This window comes from Temnothorax nylanderi, unplaced genomic scaffold, assembly GCF_030848795.1.
Source record: "Temnothorax nylanderi isolate EJ_2023f unplaced genomic scaffold, tnyl_v1.0 TNYL_tig0006_pilon, whole genome shotgun sequence".
Classification (NCBI taxonomy): domain Eukaryota; kingdom Metazoa; phylum Arthropoda; class Insecta; order Hymenoptera; family Formicidae; genus Temnothorax; species Temnothorax nylanderi.
Window position 1 is genome coordinate 2,063,162 of NW_027249068.1, and position 22,827 is coordinate 2,085,988.

General features: G+C 36.4%; 3 protein-coding genes across 18 annotated transcripts; 1 reads left to right on the plus strand and 2 right to left on the minus strand.

Moving 5' to 3' along the window:
• Positions 1 to 238: 238 nt before the first annotated feature.
• On the minus strand, positions 239 to 15,912 carry Hppy (MAP4K3-like protein hppy). Of its 10 annotated transcripts, none has more exons than XM_071716536.1 (21): positions 15,557 to 15,911; positions 15,419 to 15,476; positions 14,984 to 15,139; positions 14,472 to 14,704; positions 14,117 to 14,380; positions 13,806 to 14,001; positions 13,623 to 13,726; positions 13,371 to 13,438; positions 12,507 to 12,590; positions 11,581 to 11,619; positions 10,326 to 10,379; positions 9,585 to 9,652; positions 9,321 to 9,467; positions 8,990 to 9,165; positions 8,537 to 8,741; positions 8,268 to 8,451; positions 7,789 to 8,066; positions 7,563 to 7,646; positions 7,389 to 7,481; positions 7,184 to 7,310; positions 239 to 7,088 (listed from the first exon to the last, which is right to left on the minus strand). In XM_071716536.1, the coding sequence occupies exons 1-21, from the start codon at positions 15,668 to 15,670 to the stop codon at positions 6,989 to 6,991; spliced, it is 2,832 nt and encodes a 943-aa protein (XP_071572637.1). In that variant the 5' UTR covers positions 15,671 to 15,911; the 3' UTR covers positions 239 to 6,988. The 10 variants fall into 10 exon arrangements, with proteins under 10 accessions (XP_071572637.1, XP_071572695.1, XP_071572668.1 ...); XM_071716594.1 differs by having other exon boundaries at positions 14,984 to 15,113; positions 15,557 to 15,604; XM_071716567.1 differs by lacking the exon at positions 9,321 to 9,467 and having other exon boundaries at positions 15,557 to 15,912.
• A 145-nt stretch (positions 15,913 to 16,057) lies between these two features.
• Positions 16,058 to 19,957, plus strand: Nup58 (nuclear pore complex protein Nup58). Of its 5 annotated transcripts, none has more exons than XM_071716750.1 (8): positions 16,058 to 16,239; positions 16,430 to 16,800; positions 16,882 to 17,098; positions 17,225 to 17,598; positions 17,678 to 17,902; positions 17,980 to 18,054; positions 18,172 to 18,195; positions 19,095 to 19,232. In XM_071716750.1, the coding sequence occupies exons 1-7, from the start codon at positions 16,172 to 16,174 to the stop codon at positions 18,186 to 18,188; spliced, it is 1,347 nt and encodes a 448-aa protein (XP_071572851.1). In that variant the 5' UTR covers positions 16,058 to 16,171; the 3' UTR covers positions 18,189 to 18,195; positions 19,095 to 19,232. The 5 variants fall into 5 exon arrangements, with proteins under 5 accessions (XP_071572851.1, XP_071572847.1, XP_071572827.1 ...); XM_071716746.1 differs by lacking the exon at positions 18,172 to 18,195 and adding an exon at positions 18,364 to 18,397 and having other exon boundaries at positions 19,095 to 19,231; XM_071716726.1 differs by lacking the exon at positions 18,172 to 18,195 and having other exon boundaries at positions 16,059 to 16,239; positions 19,095 to 19,957.
• LOC139778633 (protein FAM114A2) lies at positions 18,827 to 22,404 on the minus strand. 3 transcript variants are annotated; one of them, XM_071716704.1, is made up of 5 exons: positions 21,684 to 22,404; positions 21,276 to 21,602; positions 20,510 to 21,111; positions 20,117 to 20,434; positions 18,827 to 20,044 (listed from the first exon to the last, which is right to left on the minus strand). In XM_071716704.1, the coding sequence occupies exons 1-5, from the start codon at positions 22,402 to 22,404 to the stop codon at positions 19,970 to 19,972; spliced, it is 2,043 nt and encodes a 680-aa protein (XP_071572805.1). In that variant the 3' UTR covers positions 18,827 to 19,969. The 3 variants fall into 3 exon arrangements, with proteins under 3 accessions (XP_071572805.1, XP_071572796.1, XP_071572788.1); XM_071716695.1 differs by having other exon boundaries at positions 21,276 to 21,605; XM_071716687.1 differs by having other exon boundaries at positions 21,276 to 22,404.
• Between the last annotated feature and the right edge of the window lie 423 nt (positions 22,405 to 22,827).

Below are 22,827 nucleotides of genomic sequence, written 5' to 3' on the forward strand. Positions count from 1 at the left end.
AATGAATTTTATTTTCTACCATTTTCTACTATCGTTTCCACTTGTAACTGTGACTTCTTACGTTGTCGTGTTACCATGATCAATAATTAAAACATTGGCATACAAGAGAATCTTTGTAATATGTTATTGGTTTATGTATATATTAAAATGCAAGGTTTCATACACATATAAAAATCTTTCATGTGTTTTGAGCAAAGTCAGTGCTCGGGATATAATAATTTTCAGGTAAGTATCTATATATTTTTTTCCTTAGACAGATTTTATTACGAGACGGTCTATTTACAGAAGTTTGGCTAGTTGCTTTTACAGATACAGGTAAATTAAATATGTTTATAATTATAAATTATTCTCACAATGCTGCATTCATATAAAAAATGACTAAAATGAAAGTTCGGCGAACGCAAGAGTAACATATATAATACGTTATACACATTATATACAAGCTTTCGTAATTACAAGACTTAGTTGCTAGTACAGTTCCAATTATAACATTTATAAGAAACGCCCTATACTTAACTCTTCTCCCGCTAATACTTCTCGCTAATACGTAACTTTCGACTGTAAAGAATAAATTAACGTCCACCACTTTCACGAGTCTCCGACAATGTAACAAGAATCATCTTTCATCGTTCAACTTCCGCTGTCTGTGCCGTGGAAAAATTTGAGGGAAAGCATTATGCGCAGTACTCTTTAAATAAATAATTACGTGAGCATTAAATATCGTAACGGATACTTAAGAGAATTTTATGTAGCAGAAGCTCCTTATTCCTAAAAATCTCTGTACGTTGTAACACGGTATATCTCTTTTTCGATCGCTCTCCTAACTTCCAGTTGTAAGAATAATTTTATTCGTTCATTGCGTTATCTATTTGTCGCTACGGCTTTGATTACTAACTACTGATATATCGGCAATTCGTATCTTCAACGCCACCGGCTAATTAACAAAATTATCGGAATCCATCCTATTATAGATTAATGAATATCTCTTCGAATTTACAATATATATGTCAAGGAATTTTATTAAATATATTTGTTTATGTATATATGTATATATGTATGTATATATATATATATATGTTTATATATATATATTTCTCTTTTTATCCATCTTACGATAATTCACGAATTTGCCTCTCAAAATATTTTGTATCTCTTTGCATGCGAAACGTAACGCATGTGTGTCATTAATCGTCATCTTCTTGATTGGAAATAATGGTAAGCCGTATGTGCATATGCTCGATCTTCTATCCCTTGGATTCTTATCCTTATTGAATTATGAGCGGCGTTTTTCTCTTTAAACCAACGTAGGATTGGGAAATATATCAGAAATATGGATCTTCAATTCGGGATTGAGATTCTCGTATCCTAAAATAGATATTGGCTTCATAAACAAAAGTTTTTTCGATAACTTTTGAACATAATTGAATAAAACGCGCATATATTAACCATAGAGTGTAGGATATTCGTAACTTAGAAATTTTAGCATATTTCAGGGAATCCTGAAAAAATAGTGGAATTTTATAAATTTTATCGAATAGATGTTCCAATTTGACATAACGAGTGTTTCTAATTTTTTAAATCGTCTTTGCATTCCACAACTGGAAAACGTCAAAGATAATATTGGAGTGATGCCCTCTTTTAAAGAGCAATTAATTCAGTCTGAATAGATCCGAGGGACAGCTGAAGGAATAAACAGTCGTTACTGTCTCGCTACACATTCGCTATCTTAATTTCGAAGTTTCAGACACGCAAGAATTGAGAATTCGAAACTTAAACATCCGTATGTAGAGGCAAACCATCCATATGGTCGGTGTACAGGTACATTTTATCGCTGTATTAATTGTCCTAGCACTTATACGTGTACATGTCTGCATAGAAGAGATTTTTCGAAGATCGCTAGAAAGAGTACGGGTATATGACACTGCAGATAAGATGCAACAGCTAGCAGAATATTAATCACGTACTCGTATTTTGTTTCTTAAGCATTTTTTTTTAAATAATATTTTTGAAGTCATATTCCGTTCAGATAATAAATAAATTTTTATGTATTGCACGTATAAGTTCAAAACAATCAATTTAAGTTTAAGAAATGATAAAAATACGACTCCATTATATAAAATTAAGGAAGCGGGTATCGATGTGTCTTACACCCGTATCTTCTAATTTTTCTATTCTTTTGTGAAAATAAAACTCTCATTTGTGTGTACGGTCGCGAGCAAAATTCAGATATGTGAAATCTACACAAACTGTGTGTACGTACGTATGTATGTCTGTCTCTCTAATTCTCACGGTTCTAATACTTGGTCTGCGACACGGGATTAAAACTTTCTAATTACTTTTACCTTCCTCTCTTCACTTTTCGCTAATTTATCCGTCCTATAGATTCAAGGATTTAATACTATATACCTTTATGCCGATGTGTCTATCCTTTTTTTGTCTCTCATGACTTGTGTACGACGTTCCGAATAAAATTATTGTCTTTACAATAATACAAAAAGTCACGTCAGGTAACATTGCAGTTACTATTTACCGTCATTATCAAAATATCTCGCGAATGTACATGTCTTTAGAAAGAAGTAGAACTCTTGCGCAAATAATCATCCGTACGGGAACGAAATAATTCTATCCTCCCATTTGACTGAACTTTCTAATAGCATTGAAACTTGCTTTCAGAATATATTCTCGGTTGAATTGTATCTCGCGTGAAATAAAGATAGCTCTTGTCTTTCTTTCCCGACATATATCACAATCTTTCTCCTCCTGCTAGACAATGAGAACGTCGCAAAAAATTAGGGATTGCCTTTTGTTGCAAAAAGAAGACACGCTTCTCGTACAATAACTCGCTCGAATAGTTCTCTTAGTGTTAACGAAGCTGGATTCCTAGATAAATCGGCGGATACTATCAAATACGTTGCTATATTGCGAATACATTTAACACATCTAGCAATACGGTGTGCTATTTGCAAATAACGGGAAGACACATTGCACGTTCTATTATATTTATGTATATGCGAATAATGTGTAGTCAGCGGCCAGCGCAGAATTTGATTAAACGGTCGACTTGGTGTTTGATTGCATAAGAGCAACGATTATAATTACGTATTACGAATAGATTTCCGTGTTTTCGCATCTGCATTGTATTCACCTGTTAGTTTTACCTAATCGAATGGCATAAATTACCGATTAAATGCTAACTGCCAGCAAAAGTGGAGTTCCACCCGCCGAGCATGACTGAGAAGGTATCTTTAAATCTTCCTCTAGAAAAACGCTACGCTACGAATTTCCAGACATTTGGATCTGCTGTAAATAATAACATTAAGGATAAACTGTACTGCTTTGGATATAAATCTTAGACGCGTAATTTTCGCCACAAAGAGACTTAGCAGAAACAACAAAATTCACCGAGACACTCGCACAACTTCGCTAATGTATATTAAATTTGTTTTTTTTTTTTTTCGATAGCATAGTATTTTCTTCAGTAATCTACTCTCTCTAATATATAGCGCGCAAATGTCCATATAAAATATCAAAATAGTTTAACATTCCGCGGATAATTATACATTTTACTCTGATGATTTTCTTTACAATTCAATTTACATTTCGCCTAAAAGATGCAAATTAAGGACGTCAACTTGCAAGAGCTCGACGACAGAAATTCGTGGAAAAAAGTGCCAGATACTATATTTATATCTTTACAATAAATGTGCCGAATATTAGCTCGAGAAGCACATAAAAATACGTATGTTCTACGTATCTCACAAGGCTGATTGCCGAAAACTCCTGATCTTCTTACAATCGGGTATAAATGAATCATTTGACTCTAATGTAATTAACACTCAATTTTGTCGAGAAACACGTCTATGTTAATTATTTTACGAGCTAATCGCGCTATTTACTTGCGTTCAGGATATAACTGAATGAATAATTGATTTTGTGCGTAATTAAATCTTTCCAACGAGTGGACATTAGAAAGCAATATTAAATTCTAGCATCGATCCTGCAAGAAAATACAAATAGAATATAGCGTTATATATAGTAAATATAATATCCTTCAACATGTTCATTAATTAATTAGTTGTGCGATTAATGAATATAACTCACAGCATTGGTCAAATATTCGAAATAAAAAAAGGAATGTTTTCAATGTTGTCAATAAGCGTCGACTTGTAAGTAGATCGATTATGAACCTCGGCAACAAATATTTTGAAATATTCGAATTTAAGCAGGTAAATGAAATTCTGTTAAATTAAATGACATTAAAAATCAGTCGAAGTCAAGTTAAACGTTTTATAATACGTGAACGCAAAACAGATAATCATCTTCCTTTATAAGTCCTATGTGTCCTCTCTCTTTCAAGTTAAGAAATGCCATTGTTAAAACAAAGAAATGCATTTCTCCCAGTCTTAAGACCGATCACATGGAAGTTATTCCGTCGCTTTACATATGTATGATCGTATCGTCGTCTCGAACGTAAAAAATTACTTGATATAAAGAAAGAGCTGCTACGAACAGATTCGCGTATTGTGTTCTTTAATACGTAGTTATATGTGACTGATTTACGGAGAAGGCTACTTGAACGATGAAAATTGCAACTCGGATCCTTTGATACCAAGTCACAGATGAAAGAAACTTGACCATATCGCTGTTCTATTTTGTTTGAGTGCCCCTTCCTGTCGTATATATCACAATAACGCTTCATCAGAGCACTAACTCGATGATAAATCTGCGTTGTGTCTTCGGATTTATTTTGTAAAACGAAATAACGTAAATCAATTATAGGTTGCCATCGTGCAAATCAAGCTGTTAACGACATCACACGTCGTATCATCGTTATTGCAGTCGCAAGCAAAACGATTCGGATATAACGCGCAGACGAATGTTCTCAAAGTAAATGCTGCGCGACAGTATCGTCGTCGTCGCGCAAAAATTGGCCGTATTTCATATTTACAATTAGCCAAGATTAGAGACACTGATGAACACAATGTCTTAATAAGGATCGAGGTGATCCCATGCCCAATGAAATGAAGCTTGGAAATAGTATAAGTTTGATACGCACGTTCTCGAGGGTGCGACATTGATACAAGAGAATTTTGTACTGTGTATACGTATATATATATACACGATATTATACAATCTCTATATGGGAAATCCGTTTCTATGGAATTCTTCAAAAACTTTTTATGTCGCTATACATTTTAATTATCTACTTTCCTTCTATATCGTTGTCGTTCTCTCTACGGTCTATCGTTTCTGGAAGAAGATATACGGTGTCGCGCTTCTAACAGATCGGACTGATTTTTTTCTCAACAAAAATCTCCTTTTTCTCGGAGTACTTCAATTAGGAAAAACAAAAGACTTTGTAGAATTTTTTAGTAGAATTGAATAGAAATATCGTTTTTCTATTCAATCTTCAATTTTCTGTCCCTTATATGCAAAATTATAGGATGGTTAATGTCGAGAGAGTGAAGAGGCCGTAAAACATATTACGAGATTTTCGCCGAGAAGTCGATTGAAATTCGATTCGGTAAAAGCGAGACAGCCCGTATACTAAATTACACGTATAATCTTGATTAATGTTACACAGATTCCGCGAAAATTCGATTACACGAAATTCCCATTATACAACGAAGACAGGTATATCTATCTCGTTGAATCGTATTTGGATGTCCCATCTGGATGCAGCGATAGCGCTTTAACCTTCGAAAACTATGCGATCACTTGTGTAAGAATATAAATATCATCTCGTCTAGTAATCCCGTAATCATTAAAAATACAAACACGTTGAACTCTTATTCTATTAAACGCTATTATGATTAAACGGTTCTCGAAGGCTAAAAGCCTTAAATTGCATTAAATATAATGCAATTCTAGAAAGATAAAATTGGAAATCTGTACAGCATTGCTAGAACTTCGTTACCTTCGCGCGTTTGAAGCGATACAACGCAACGATTCTCTTGCAGTAAGGCGGTATGCTAGCTAATTTTACTATATATTGAAACGTCAGAAAAGCACGGAGAACATTTTACATAAAGTACGCTCCTATAAAGTCACATATCTACCTCCAAAAATATTTTAAGTAAAATCAAAATCTCGGAAATAGATCGTTCTATTTATTTTTATTTGCTGTGCATTGTTATAGAAATTATGGAAAAATGAATTTGAAGAAAAATATTACGTTGTGACATTATCAGCTTTAACACGTCGACGCGGCTGGTTATTTTAGACCACTTGATGCGACTTTTATCAAGAGACACGGTAGTGCCTCGCGCCAAGTACGCGCGGAGCGAGGCCGCACCGTGACTCGTTTACGCGAACGCACGAGTTGCGAGTACCCGAGATTTTGAGATCTCAATAACGAGTGAACGGATCAAGTTCTAAGTAAGCTTGATCGATAGCTTGGGGTCGATTTATATAATAAGAGTGTTTTTATTTTTCTCATTTTCACACAACTTTTCAAACAGAATTATTCCCGAGATTTCATTTTAAATCCCTCTTTTTATATTCCTATGATTTATAAGAGCGTAGTTTATACATATATAGCTAAATAAACTAGTAAATCGCCTTTATCCGATACCTTTCGAAGTGGTGCGGCTATTATTAGCTTCATTTGATCAGGCATAAAGATAGTTTTGCGTACATACGCTCTCTTAACTCTGTCCTCTTGTTAAACTCGTTATTCCTCCCCATTATAGCTTTGCTATTGAAAGTACTGTCTAGCCCTACGACTCTCGTTAAAAAAAAGAAATTATCGCGGAGATAACCAGTCTATATACGATATCGACTACACGGAGAGACAACGACTATCGTTTGAATCGCACGCTGGTTGTGTCGGTCGCACGTGCGTTCGCGGTAGAATAATTAATTGTAAAATTTTCACCTCCGCATACTTTAATCTCTCATCGTTCTCGTAGTCGTTTCACGTTACATGCAGTTCAATCACATATCATGCGAGACCATGCAGCGTGTGCTCGCTATTTAGGATCAATGCTTAATAGCTGGCCTCGTGTCCAGCGAGAATGTACAAATCCGCTCCTTCCGATTCAGTCAATGTGCCACTGTGAACCAGGTGACTTTCCAACATCACAACCCTGTTTAAGACGTAATGATTAATTGTTTTCTCAAATGTTCTTCAAAACTTAGATTAATACGCGTGATCGCCTTCTTTATATCATTAAATACGTACTTATCTGAGCCAAGTAGCCTATAAGTCCTACTCGGATCGCTAATCTCTTGTGTAACTTCGCCATTCTTGAAACTTCTACCTTGCATACCGTGTTTGTGGAATGCCAATACACTATCAGGTAGACAAACTGAAAATATATAATACGTTATTTTATTTATGAAGATCACAGTATGGATTACAAATAGAGGAAATATGTTATGCTTACTGATAGATTCGATTTGAAAATTAAATTGCAGCTCTGACAGTTGCTTCTTACTAATACGGGGTTTCCCCTGTAAAGTTACCATCTTCACCACATCTATAAATTCAAAAATGTTCAATTTAATAAAATACCACCGATAAGACATGCGATAAGATAATATCTATTAATAATACTCACTATCGTAACAAACGAGTATTGCATCCTTTTCAAATTGCGTAACGTTAATAACGTTCAAATTCTCTCGTCTTGGTATCACAGTTGCTGAAACAATATTTTTATTACAGAACAGATGACGCATTTTCTTGATCATAAATATTAAATTTTCAAAGGTTTTTAAAGACAAAGATAAAGACTGTAGACAAATAAACGATTATTGTCAGACGTATATGACATATAAGAATACCTGAGCCATCCATATCTTCCAATTCATCGCTGTGGAACCAACTCGCTCCCGAATTCATATTAATTAAGTCCAGCTTTAGTTTGTTCTGCTGATATGGCTGTTTAACTGAGACACATACCATCGGGTATTCCATCTCAGGTGTGATAACCATTTTAAAGACATTTAGAGGCGACGGAAGAACGCAATCGAAATGTTTTAAAAGCATAAATTTGTTCAATGGATCGTACCACTGCATTAGAAATATACCTGCCGGCATCGCACCGCACAGATATTTGTACCTATTAGAAAATACGCCATTGTTTGTCAAATTTTATTTAACAAGATAAGTTTGAAAATATGATTAATTATTCCATATCGAATATCAATTTTTTACGCAAAAATCACTAATATACTTAAGTTTCTTTACAATTTCCTTTCATTGAAGAGTAATATACATTTTTTTTTTCGGGAAAAAATGTACAACTGTTGTTTTCACTCACCCATTATATGGGTTTCTCCCAACGCAACATGTAGTGCATCCCTTTGTGTCCGGTACTTTCGTCGTAAGAGCAAACTTCCTAGGGACTAATCTCTCTGGTATTTTATTCATGTGCAATGAAAATCTATGAGTTTGTTTACTTAGTATGGCTAATAAGTCGTGTCTATACAATTGAGGCGTTTTTCCTGCAATACACATTGCTCATAATATTTAAAGGATACAAATCAATCTTTCGTGCAGCAGCATCAATATAGATCAAGATTTGCTTACCGGAAAGAGACATAAGAACATCCTTGATAACGTACATCCAGATAGTACGTCTGGGATATAGCTGATCTATCGCAGTCTCATGGAGCTCGTTCAAGTTCAAATTATAAATTCCTTCCTCCGCTGCAATCAGCAGATGCTGATCCCTTGTATCTGGATGAATCCAACTTGCGGTACAGTGTATTCTCAGTGGACAGCCGTTGAATACCTATTAACATTTGCAACAAAAATAATAAATATCTTACTGATAGCTATCGAAAAACATAAAATGAAAATATTTTCGCAATGTATATTTTTTTAAATTAAAGTAAGTATGTAACAAATAATATGATCAAAGAATAATCTGTGATATAACAACACAAAAAGATTATTTATTTATGACAGACTGATTTGTAGCAATAAAAAACACCTTTTAACGAAAAGATGATATAAAATCTTCGCTCTTTGTAAACTGACCTTCGAGAAACACGCTCCCATGTGCACTTTCGGTGTGGGAGGCAATCCATTGCTTATGGGTCTCGGTGGCGTATGTCTCTTTCGATCCCTTCTCCTTGGAGGGACGGGTGGTGTGTCTGACAGTAAGTCAGGACTCATACCTTCCCTATTTCGATCGGCCGATATCTCATTGTCACCTGAAAATGATTATGCAAAGATATTAAATAACGATTGAATGTAGCGAAGATATTAGTGATCTCTGATAAAATAATATCTTCATAAGAGGCTACGATGGAACGATATGATCGTGTGAATATCTATATTATTCAAGTGCTAAGCTCATGATATATACCGTTTGACTGCGCGGGCTCGTCCCTAGGGCCGCTGTCCGATAATGATCGTTGCCGTTGCCCATTCACAGCTGTTAAAGACTGAGAACTATTGACGAGACCGTACAACTCGTCCACAGAGCTGTGACGTCTGGGGCTCGCTTGTGACCCTGTACATGAATCTATTCTTCATTCTCATACACATAGATTTGAAGAAGGGGACAATTTGATAGGTTGTATGAATATAATGAGACCCTTTTCATCAATTTACAATATAATTTACATACCGGACACATTGTAATATGGACAATGGACTTCGCAATCGTTCGAAGATTCCCCCAATGGAAGAGTAGCTCTAAAAAAGAAAACGTTTAAGCAAATGTTAACGTAAAATCGTTTTCTTTAAATCATCACGAAAGGAGAAACATAAATGTTGTTAATAAAGAATGAGCGATACATAGAAAGTGAATATGTTAATATGATGTATATATCATAAATAATAAAATAAACGTTCGGACTGTGTATTCTTTTGGGAATATATGGTAGCTTTTTGAACAAAAAAAACCGAATAAGACATAATGGAAAAATAAGTTAAAGAAGTAAAGCTGCATATTTCTAGCAAATTTTAGTACACAAGGCAATCGCGTTATTAAGATGTTAATGAGATCGAACGTACATATAATGCCTATTCTGGTGTCATGGAATACATGAATGAATTTAACATATATTGCTAGTGAAATAAATCATACGCAGAAACAGATACGTCAGCCATTAATATTCCCCGCATAATAGAATCAAACTTTTTTTTATGTACCTATATCGTTTAGTAAAGGATAATTAAATATTTTAGATACAAACATATTAATGAAGTAATAATTACTTGTATAATGCGGTGTGATCCTATATGTTTATAGATTTCAATGTTTCAATTAGTCACCCACAATAAAATAAATCATGTTTTCACGATGATATATTATCAAAAAAATCAGAAATAAAATTGTGTTTACTGTAATTTATTATTTACTTACTGCAGGGAATATAGCTGGTCGCAATGCCCACCAACCATCGACATTGCATTCCCCCTGCACACATGTGAAACTGTGGTCATATACTATAAAATTATAAACTAGTTTTGTGGTGCTACTGGATGTATGACTACAATATGTCTTGAAATTTTACAAACAACGTATTTAATATGTTATATATAAATAACATACATAAAAAAATAAAATACTTGATAAAACGATTAATACTGTTTCTGCTCTTCAATAAATACGTCACATTTTTACATAACAAATGATTATGAGATGATTAAATGGACACGTCGAAGAATTTTCCTATATAAAGTATAATCTTAATATTTTATCCATAATATATCAAGAAAGTCTATAGCAATCGTAATTGCAATCGATTTTCCCAAATGGCGTTTTAAGTTTCCAGTATGACAAGTAGTTATAAATATATTAACAAGAATATATAAAATCGAGAGAGGCAATCCTATATGATAGAAAATTTAATTAATAAACATTTTGTGTTACGTCATTTTGTTTTGTTGTGTTTTGTCATTTTGTGATATAAGTTTGTATATATATATATATGTATATAAATTTCCTTCACCAATATGGCTGATACACTATATAGAAATAGTTGCAGTGTGTTTAGAATGTTGGAAAAACTAACATGCAACAAATAACATCAAACGCGTAACAGGAAACATACTTCATTCTATATCTATCTAAAAATTGTGCACATAAATGTTTTTCTATAAATCACACTGTGTGAATGTCGATTAAATTTGTGATATTCAGTTGCGCTTCCTTCTTGTTATACAATTTTATAGTTTTTAATTATATTATTTAATATTTAATCAGTTTCATTATATATAGCTTCAGTGTTGTTTAGTTATGTTAAAATATTATGTATCAATATCAACATATAATCCTCTTTTTAAACGCAATTAATTGAATTGGTTCTCTCAAATGTGTGTACATTTAGAAATTATACAATTCCCTATTCAACTTGAATGCGACGTAAGGGATAATTTGGAAATTATACATTTAATTTCAAAGGAGTCAAATAAAAACTAACAAAATTGAAAAAAAATGCATGTTAATTCAAATTATGTTAATATTTGCAATAAAAAAGAAAATATCAAACAAATGTAAGCGAATAAAAGCGACGAATTAATCGTCTGAGTAATGCAATTTATAAGAATTATGCACAGAATTAGGAGATATAAGTGCAAGGTGCAAGGTGCAAGGGAAAAGGGTTACCTGCCAATACCTTAGCAACAACTCCTCATCAATGTACTGCAATAGACTCCTGTTGGGAGAAATTATTAGAATTACAAACTGATCAGAAAAATTAAAATACAAAGAATAATGGGAATGGATTACTAAACTTAGGGCATAGAGCAGGTATGCTACGGGAGCAAGGACTAACAAAGGCAGGATATAAATATTATATTTTATAGCCGAATACTACGTTATTAAAATATATCGAGGATATGGGCATAATCTCAATTTCTGTACAAACTGAACGACGGTCTAAGGAAGTCTTGTTGAAAATCTTTCTTGAATACTTAAAAAAAAAGAATGTAATTACTAATACATAGAATGAATTCTTTTCGTTCAATTTTATGTCAAATTAAATAATTCCAGTAAATGGATTATGTTGATGTATATATGATATAGTTCGAAGTGATCGTTCTTACTTTAATAAAATGCATAACAACTTTGCTATCATGCAATATCATACAAGCAATTACATTTATTGCCTAACATGCAAAAAGTAGTGTAATTTTGTATATGTACAATATATTGTTAAATCTGTTGAAAGTTGTCTGTACAATACATATATAATTGTCCTTTTGTTATATAGAAAAGTTTAATTATATATCGGTTAAAAGTCTGATTAAATATCTGATATTGTTAACTCTATCCACAAATAATATATGTTTAATTTTTATACTTTTTAAAATTACTTTAATATAACATTTTTGTGTTATAAATTACAGAGAGAATTATAATTTGATCCGTTTTAATATTACAAGACTTTTCTATCATTCAGGGACAAATCAGTCAAAGCTTTCCAAGCATTTTATAAAATTGAGTAAGTGTAAATAGCATAATTTGTTTTGGTATACAAAAACATATTTTTGTTATATTAAAAATAAAAAGAAACTTTTCACTTCAATCAAACCAATTTACCTTAAAGACATACGAAATATCTCTGTGCCAGTTTTGCTACGACGTTTCGATATTTTACTTGTTTTAAGGTTTGCGCCAAGTGTACTAATACAAAAATAAGTATATCTTTGAAAAATATACTATCACAATTTTTCTAGTAAAATAAATAGTTTCGAATTCGCAATAAAAGCAGAGAAAAATAATAACTTAATAACAATAATATGGGAGAAAAAGATTGCAAAAAATACAAATCTATATTCGTATTCAAAGATTTAATAATATCTTTCCGATCGATTCCCCTTTGCTTTATAAAAAAAATGTCCATACTTATTAAGGTATATACTTTAGAATATGATGTGCTGCTGTTTCAAGTGTAAAAGTTATGAATGTACATATTTCTTTCACTTTGACAACTAGTATGACATGATACAAGCATAAGCGCACATGCCATATGCAATGTAACTTATCAGTTACTATCAGCCACGAGTAAGATGTTTGTGACTTTTATAATACGATGTATATATTATATTGCTGTCTTGTTTAGTAGTGTGTATAATGATTACGTTGAACTTATAACTTACTCTATATCTCTTTAATCAATATGTACATTTGGAAGATAATATCTTACATATATATATATATATATATATATGTTGTAAGATCTGTATAGATACGTAATGTTATGTAAGTCTACGTAAAACCTTTCTATGTAACGATTTCTGGGATCTCGCTCTGAATATGTATAGGAATATATTTACAATTTCGAACAAAACAGCAACTACCATATTAGTGGAAGTAATAGAAAAAAGCTTCGATATTTTTCGGTGCTTTCCGCACATATGTGCGATAAAAAAAATTGATGGAATGAAATACAAAACAACTTACTTTTCCTGGGCGTCTTCAAACGCAGATCCAATCCCACAGTCTGGATGCACATCACAATTGTGCACGGCCTATATGTACGTACGTAAATCAGACATTCAATATCACCGATATAAATCGCCTTTTCATTAATTACTATAATTATTATTATAATATTGGAAAAATACTTATACAATATTGCAATTACTTTTTTTTTATGAAAAATATACTCAGTGAATAACACATAAACAGAATAAGCGTCTGCAATAGATTTACCTTGACGTTATTCATGATATCCATAATGTCCCACGCTGGATTAGCGTCCACAGATGGTGATATGGAGTCTCTATGTAATGTCCCTCCATCGATGTTGATTTGATCTGCAGGTAAAACATAATCACGATTATATCATACTTTGAGATTATCTATCATTCATTATTTAATTATTATTAATCTTACCGTCACTATCCAGTTGCGATATAGGACTTTTCGGCCTAGGCCTTGCGGTGTGACGTGAAGCTATTCTTTGCGGAACATTGGGCACTGCTCCGTCTTCGTCGGCCTCCAAATCCGTAAACATATGGCTGGGATTCGACACTTTTTGCAATAATTCTAAAGCCAGTCTCTTGCTCATCTCCCCTTGGAAAAACGCATGCTATAATTCGAAATACCTCTTATAGATTACAACATTGATGCAATTTTATGAAAATATTACAGCTTTTTTGTATAAATTGTACCTATCACTAATAAAATAAGAATAATAAAATAACCTGAAGCAATTTTTCTGCTGTCGGCCTTTTTTTCGGATTTTTCGTAAGGGCAATTTTGACGAAGTTATGGAACGTTGGACTCCATTTGTCACGATCCTTCAATGTCGGTGGCTTGAAGCCAGACTTGGACATGAGAAACAGAGCGCGCATCGGATGCAGATCGAACATCGGCGGCTGTAACTCCGCTAATTCAATCGCGGTTATCCCACATGCCCAAATATCACACAATTGATTGTAACCTCCTTTCCTTTCCACGGCTGCTACCTGTAGATTGTAAAAATATCAGCTATGCTTGGTCCTCAATGTAATTGTAAAACGTGCTCCTCAAGTATTATCGATAAGCATGAATATGTACCTCAGGAGCCATCCAGTAAGGTGTACCGATAAAACTCTTTCTCTTGTTAATCGTCGCGGTAATCTGCGCCGACACGCCAAAGTCTGCCAATTTTACATCACCCGCTTCAGTCAACAGTATATTGGCACCCTTAATATCACGATGCATCTTGCCCATGCTATGTAAGTAAGCTAAACCAGTGAGGGTCTCGCGGCACATATATGCTATTTGTATTTCTGTTAATGGTCCAGTAACTAGAAATACATAAAAACTCAATATTACAACAACTTTAGAGTCAAATTTAAATAATTTAAGACCACATGCTACATATAATATATACAATTACATTATACACATTATATACGTTATATTTATTTTATATGTATATAAATATTAATTTTAACATTTATAAATTATCATAAATCTGCATTCCTCTTCTTAAATATTACTCAAATATTTCAACTATCAAAATCGAGGCCTTATGTTCTTTTTCTGACATTATGTAAACATTGGGTAATAAATATTTCACATACTATGATATATATCCTGCAACGATCCACCTCCGCAATACTCCATACATATCCACAACTTGTCTCTCCTTAAATAACTGCCGTAATATGCAATAATATTTGGATGCCTGCAGTCCTTCATCATTAGGATCTCCTGTTGAATGATTGCAAAGTCATCACCTAAAAGACACACAGATATTCCAAACTATCCTACTTTGTCACATTGAAACAAGATTTGTAACAGCTCAGCACTTTCATTACGAGGACAAAGTACACGCAAACAGATAATCTGAAGAGCACACAAGCGTTTGGTATCTTTTACATTCCCATGTCGCTGCACGTGAATTCGTAGAAAAAAAAACTGCAATGACACTTTATGAAAAATCAACGAGCAGCCAGATAGAGAAGCCGATTGCGATGACCATATGATACCGGACACTTCGTGGACATCACACTCACCTGGTTCCAGCTTGATAACCTTAATCGCCGCGAGGTCGTTCATGGACAGCCGTTTAGCCTGCGGAGAGGGGAAACACGGTAAATTGACATCTCGCCATGGTCGTTGACGGGAGGGTCAAGTCGAAGGGGGATACCGACCTTATAGACGTCGCCGTAGGTCCCGCTGCCTATCCTCTGGATGAGCTCGTACTCGTCCTGGGGATTCCTACGGCTTATGTCACTGGAGAGCGCGTTCGCGTTCACCGCAGCCATCGCGAGCGGCTAGGAGACGAACGTAACGAAAGAAGAGAGAGGAAGGGAGAAGGAGAGCGGGACACCCGGGGCCGCGTGCCGTGGGTCCGTCCTCAGCGTCCGCGAACCGATGCGCGTTTACGTGCAGCCGCGTCCCGCGTCCGGGCAGCGTAGCGGGAACATCTAGCCCGTCGGGGTCGGGATGTCACACCGTCCGTCGAGACGTCGCCATTGTCCGCGTCCGCAACAGCTGAACCGCTCGTTAGCGCGTGCGCGCTGGCGGCCAATCGGGCGCGCTTAGAGATCCTGGAACTCCTGGAAGGCGCATTTTCCCTATTTTGCCAGAGCGAATTGCAGCGAATTGCGAATGCTCCATAAGGTCTTGTCGTTTCTGCGCATGTCCCGAATGAACCAGTGAACATGAGAAAAGGAGCTGGGGGACGTACGCGGTGTGGTTATGTGATATTGTAAATAGATTGTTTTTTTTATCGTGTGTGACACATTTACTCGACGTAGCGTGAAATGGCGTTTACCTTTGGAACTCCAGCGGTCACCTCTGCTAGCACGGGTTTCGGATTTGGGACGCAAAAGTAAATATAGCTTCGGCGCGTTAACACTAACCTTCAAACAATCAAAATTATAGCTTCAATATGAAGAAGAAAATAACGTTCGAGTACATATCTGTTTTCTGTTTAATACACATTTATTAGATTGAAATTATAAAATTATTTCCCGCGAGGGAGAAGACTTGATGTTTAATTGCAAACTGTTCTCGTTAAGCTCTCGACCAACGACAGGCTTCGGTTTGGGCAACACGTCCTTCGGCACCCCGACCACGGCGACTAGCACATTAACGTTTGGCACCTTGGCCCCCCCGACGACGTCCATAGGTCTTAATTTCGGATTTGGTACTCCAGCAACCTCAACGCCGGCGCAATGCAGCGGTCTGCTTCTGGGAACCAACACAGCTACTACAATGACCACTCCCAGTTGCACTGCTCCCAGTTTATTTCCCGCCCCTACCACGTCCGCGCCCTTATTCACGAATCTCAACTTTGGCACACCAGCCACGACAAACGCTCTAACGTTTGGTGCCACGCCTAATACAGCAGCAACAGGAAGTTTAACTTTCGGTACAGCTACCACTAACAGTATGTATATTTTGTGATCTACTATTCTAACAGAAGTTTTATTATTATAGTGGTTGACCATCGCAATTGATTTATGTGCAGCTTCCTTATTTGGATCAGGAACTGGAAGCACTTTATTGGGTGCTAAGCCAACGACTGTTCTTAGTACCGTAACTGGTGCAACTGGTACTAATAAAGGACTCGGCGGCTTAGATGTTTCCGTCAATAATAAGGGTCTTTCTCAAGGAAATAGTAGTTCGACAGCAGCCAAGGAGAATCTATTGCCAAATGAGCTTATGCAAACTATAGATAAATTCAAGTAATTATGAATAAAATGAATCAAATAGTTAGCTTGAAATAATTGGCTTGTATGTACTGTATGTAGATAGATAAGTTATTTTGACAGACGCATACAAGATGCCATACTGATGCTTGTACTTTGCAGGGAATTTGTAAAAATGCAAAAAGGCCTATCTTCGGATATTGCGAGAGGCTCGGCGAGACCGTTGAATCGATGCGCGGAAGATACGGCGTCTCTAATGGAAATGTTGTCCACCTTATCTGGTTCAGTGCAACGAGATCGTTCTTCGGCCGATAAGCTGAAGCAGGACACGGCAAAGGCGTTGCAGAGCGCTGAAATAGCTCAAAGAACACACGATACCCCACCGGGCTTGCAATACGAAAATAATGCGCCCTTACAATTCTTTATGGAATTAGCCGAAAGCTTCGAGCAAGACTTGATGTTGTTCAGATCACAAATTGAGACGACCGAGAAACACATACAAACCATGATGGCGCCAAGAACATTAACGCCGCAAGGTACAATCGATTATTCCGTTAAATAAATTCATTCGAGTTAATTAAGAATATTGTTAATGGTATGTTGTTTTGTCATTAGAATTGACAGCGACCATGAATAAGCTTCATGAGTCTTTGGTCGCAGTTGCTGGCCGACTGCAAAGTGTGCATGCTAAGGTACAGCAACAGAAGGAACAGTACCTCAATTTCAGGAAATACGTATTGAAGGATAACACTAATGTTTTCGACAGTATCAAAGTGAATAGTAAATCTAATCGAAGCAGCATCAGCAGGATCACGAGTGGTCCCACTCCTTTTGGGCCAGGTAATTTTACACATTTCAGAATAGCATTCAAAAACCGAACGATTGTAGGTTTTGAAAAACAAGATTAATGCTTACAGGAAATAAAAACTTTTTGTCATCGACAACATTAAACTCGAACCGGCCAGCGAGTTACGAAACACGAAACCCTTTAGGTAAATAGGTCTTGCTGCTGACTATTTTGTAATTTAATTACATATCCTTATGCTAAGTAAAAGATTCCTTTAAAAAACGATGATTTTAACCGCCCCCTAAAGATTTCCTACCTTCAGGTCTTGCCTGGATCTAGTTATGAGGTAGAACTTACTAACATATAACGTCGTTTATTACTAAATAGAATTAACGTGTGATCACAATTAGCCTGTCTACCTTTTTCTTCTTTTTTTTTCCTTGTTATTACTTGACAAATATCGTCGATGTTTCGTTTTTCACCTGTATGATTTGACTTTGATTTTGCCTTTCAGGAAAAAAGATAGGGGCTGTAATTTAATTATTGAGGTACTCAGTTTTTTTATTTCAGTTTCTCTTTGTTATTGTCGCGATCATGGGAAAAGGGTAACGCGCTTCTTTGCCTGTATACAAATCTCCTAGAAAGTAACTAATTAATTTGTATAAATAATTACATCGATATTATTAATCTTTTATATACTTTGCATTGGGATGCTGTCGAAAGACTCAATTTCAAGATCATGCTTTCTTAACAGATGATAGTGCCTTCTATAAATGTGCTTTGAGTGCTTTCGGCTTTGCCAACGTTACGCAATATTGCTTGTAAACATACTATGATACTAATCAAGAAATATTATTAAGTTCATCACGGAGTCAAAAAATTTTGCAAGATGTATGTAGAGATATTAAAATACACATCTGCAACTTTTTTCAACCGATTTCAGAATGGAATATTAAGGTGTAAAAAAACCATAAATGTAGTTATAAAAGATTTTTATGCTGGTAGATATAACAAGAATGTTAATTAACATCAAAACATCAATTATATATTTAACAGTACGAGGTATTAACATGATAAAATTGGCTTATGTTTTAAAATATAATTATTATCTCAAAAATATATAAACGCTATGTTATCTTTAATAATAAAAGAGATATTACTCCGTGGCTTCAGCTATTACATATGTTCCACTTCTGTATCATTTTAAAGTGAATTAAAAGTAACAATGTTAATGTATTGTTACAGTTTGGGAAAGTTCGACGCCAGTACCGTCTGCTACTAACATTACTATAGGCTCATCCACGAAACCGCCGACAGCAAGTTTGAATTTTAACGCGCCGATTAATTTGACCGCACCATTGCCAGTAAACGGAACCAACTCAAACTTTCAACTTCAAAAGCCTCCCGTTGGTAACAAACGAGGGAAACATTGATCATTCATCTCGGATCATTTTTTGCAACACAAGCAAATTGTTATCTTCAACACACATTGTAAAGTCTCCTCTACCGGATTGTTAACGTTAATGACAATGTTAAAGCAAACGCTTAAAAAAATATTTTTATATTCATCATTTATGATCATTATTAATCATTGTGATATTCTTATCTTTTTCTACATGTGTTGTCGATATATACATAGCGTAATCTTTATTGGAATTTGTACCTTATGTTACAGATATTCCGTATCTTACACATCAATCATACTTTTATATTATTAAATACCTCAAGTTTAATTATTTTGTAATAATATGTGCATTACTAGTGCACAGATAATTAAAACAATTTTCTACTAAAACCTGTTCAATGGATGCCCAGTGTATGCATGCATGTACATATAGATAGTGTCATATATCTGTAGTTATTTCGCATTGACACTAAATACTACAAAAAACGATAACGACAAAAAATTCATTAAATTAAGTAATGTAAATATACTGAGTTAGCAGAATTAAGTTGGTCCCTTTTTTGAATATAGATACTTTCTTGAAGGATAGAATATATGAAAATTATTTATGAAACGGGGAAGTGGTATAACATTATGCTCTACATCGAAAATTGTATTTAATCTAGATATCGTTAAATATAAAGTGTAAAAAATTGTCTTTTAATATACTTTATCATTAGATCGCTCCAACTTGCAGAATCGGAATGAGGAGCCTAAAGGCATCTTGAATATATGAATTTGCGTTAGCAGCCTGTGTGGAAAAAGAAGATTTTAGCATTACGATCATTACGCTACTTGAATTATTCAACGGATTCTTACTTACTTCTAAGAAAATCGTTGTTATATTCGCATTGACGTTATTTGGCTTTTCCGCAGTCTCGGCAAACTGATTTAACGTATTGCAGAATGAATTGGCCAATAAGCTAATTTGATCGGACAGAATATTGGTAAGTTGCACCAAGGCGTCTGCTTCGTTCACTGTACTGCGACGTTCCTTGATTAACAGCAGTTCTGCCGTTTTATGAAATCTCTCTACGGAGAACGCTGTAAATTGTGCCAGTGTCGATATAGCGTTCTGAAAGATCTCCTGATCTGTGTGCGTCGAGGATGACGCAAGATAATTTTCCGTTTCTGTCCAAACCTGAAAATACAGAGTTATTTTTATCGTGTTTTCAATAAACAGAATATTCTTTCGATACTGCGGATATTCTCTTACGCTATATAGTTTCTCGTAAGTGATATCGACACCAAGCTCGTGGCAAGCGTTCTCTAATCTGCTTTTCAAATCTTTATTATCTTTATCTTCGTCATCTTCATCACCTAGATCGCAAAGTTCTTTGATCTCTTCCAATGTTTCTTGCACGGAAGTCAAGTCGCTCATATCCAGCTCGATTAGGTATTGTTGAATTTTCATCGTGCTCTGCTTTGATAACATTTCCAGAGCTTCTAAGTGGACGAGTCCCTGATAATCGTCGAACAGGCTCTCGAAATGCACTTTCCTCGCCAATTCGCGTTCCTCGATCGTCTTCTCCTCGGTTTCAGCCTTTTCCTTCGCTTCCCTGAGAATTTGCGACAAGTTTGGTTTCTCGGGCTCGTTCATGAAGAAGGCTCTTTTCTTCTTTAATCCGGGGTCACCTTCTTGCAGCACCTCCATCGTTTTCTTTCCGATAGCCTCCAATGTATCTAAACCGCCCGTCATAACTTTGCTACCAGTAGATTCGACTAATTTTGTGATCGAGGACACTCCCGACATCAAATTCCCGAATCCGAACGAACCGTATGATCGACCTTCCTGTTCTTGGATCTCCGGCTGTGCATCTATAAACACAAATTTAAATTATAATTATGTATGTTTATTTTCACGCAACTGATATATCCAATGGCAAAACGTTACAAGTGCCACATAAATAAATAAAAATTATACGTACAGTTAAAACATATGTACAAAAATTATTATATAGAATTTATATTAAACATTGTACCATCAGTTGCGGCGACCGCATCTTGCTTTATCTTTTCCAACTCTGTAGGGTCACTAGGGTCTTGTGCTCCTATCGTACCTTCCAAAAGTGTAAGACCTTGAGATACATGACTAGTCAGGGTAGACACGCTCGCAGTAGCTGTATTGATTAACGAAGTTACGCCCCAGTTTCCCCAAGTGCCCCAGCTACCTAAAGAACCTTCATCTTGGATCTCGTCTTTGTTCGCCAAGGAGAGCCTCTGTAACACAGGCTGTAATTTCTCTTCCGTCAATTCGTCCGGCAACTCGATGTCATCCCCAAGTCCTTCCCAACCTTCAGGCTGAAAAACTTCTTTAAATTTTTTATTCGACTTTAATTCTTCCGGCATGTCCACCTCCGACAAATCGCTCGACGGTCTAGATTGATTACCTGCTACTTGAGTTTTTGATATTTCTTCGGTATCTTTGCTCGCAGACGGTAAAGATTTCTCACTTGAACACTCGGTTGAACATTTATCTTCCCGTTCCTGTTCAGCTGCACCAGTGACGCAACATTCATCGGCATTATCCTTCGCAAGTCTAGTTCCTAGCTTCTTCCCACCTAATTGACGGGACGTGTCTTGTCCTGGCTTTGCTTGGGAGATATCCTTATCTCCTAACACGGTCTCCGTAGCTTCTGTTTTAGACATGGCATCTGACGCAACGATCTCGCTACTCTCTAGCGCGGATTCATCTCTGTCCTTGGCGGATATCGCCGAGGTTGATAAGGATTGCGTCGCTCTTCCCGAATCGACGGGTGACGTAGTCTCTCGTTTGTCAGAGGTCTTTCCTACGCGACCAACCGACTTGGCGTTACGTTTACCACTTTCACCTTTGACATCGTCTATCTTATCGCCCTTATCATCGAGCAGGGTCTCCCGACCCGTCGGCGCATCTGACATCATCCGGAAAGTCTCGGATCTCCTCTGCCAGTCCGTGCCGCCGCGAGGCGCACGCTGGACATACTCGGTATCGTCGACCTCGTCATCCGACTCGGAGTCCACCGTCGTTCGGTAGACCGTCGTCACCCGGGGGTTCCTCCTAACAGGGGCACCGCGGCCCAGCTCCTCGTCGGCGCTCTCGAAGTCGGCGTCGCTCTCGGACGTCGCCATCCCTTCGTTCAACGGCCCCTGTCCCCGGAAGAGACGAGCGTAGTTCCTGCGCGCACGTCGGGAATGTCGGGATACGCGGCCGAGTACCGTCGTCGCCTCGTCGCGCGGAGCCTGACTTTTTCACCGACGAGCTCGCGACGCTCGCGTCAACTCAACATATGCTCCACATCGCATCCAATCCCGTACCCGTACACGCAACGCACGCACGTTACGCGCGTGTGCGTGTCGTGTGTTTATACGTGCCGAAACGCTGAACGGTCACGTGGACGACGGAGTCATCGGACAGGCACGTTAAATTCGCAATAATATGCCTTCGTGGCGGTCCGCGGCGACGATTGCGCATGCGAGACGGGCGGACGGCGGACGGGCCTCGCGCTCGGTCCGGGACGTGCGCTCTCTTCTCGGCTCTGCACCTCTCTCGCG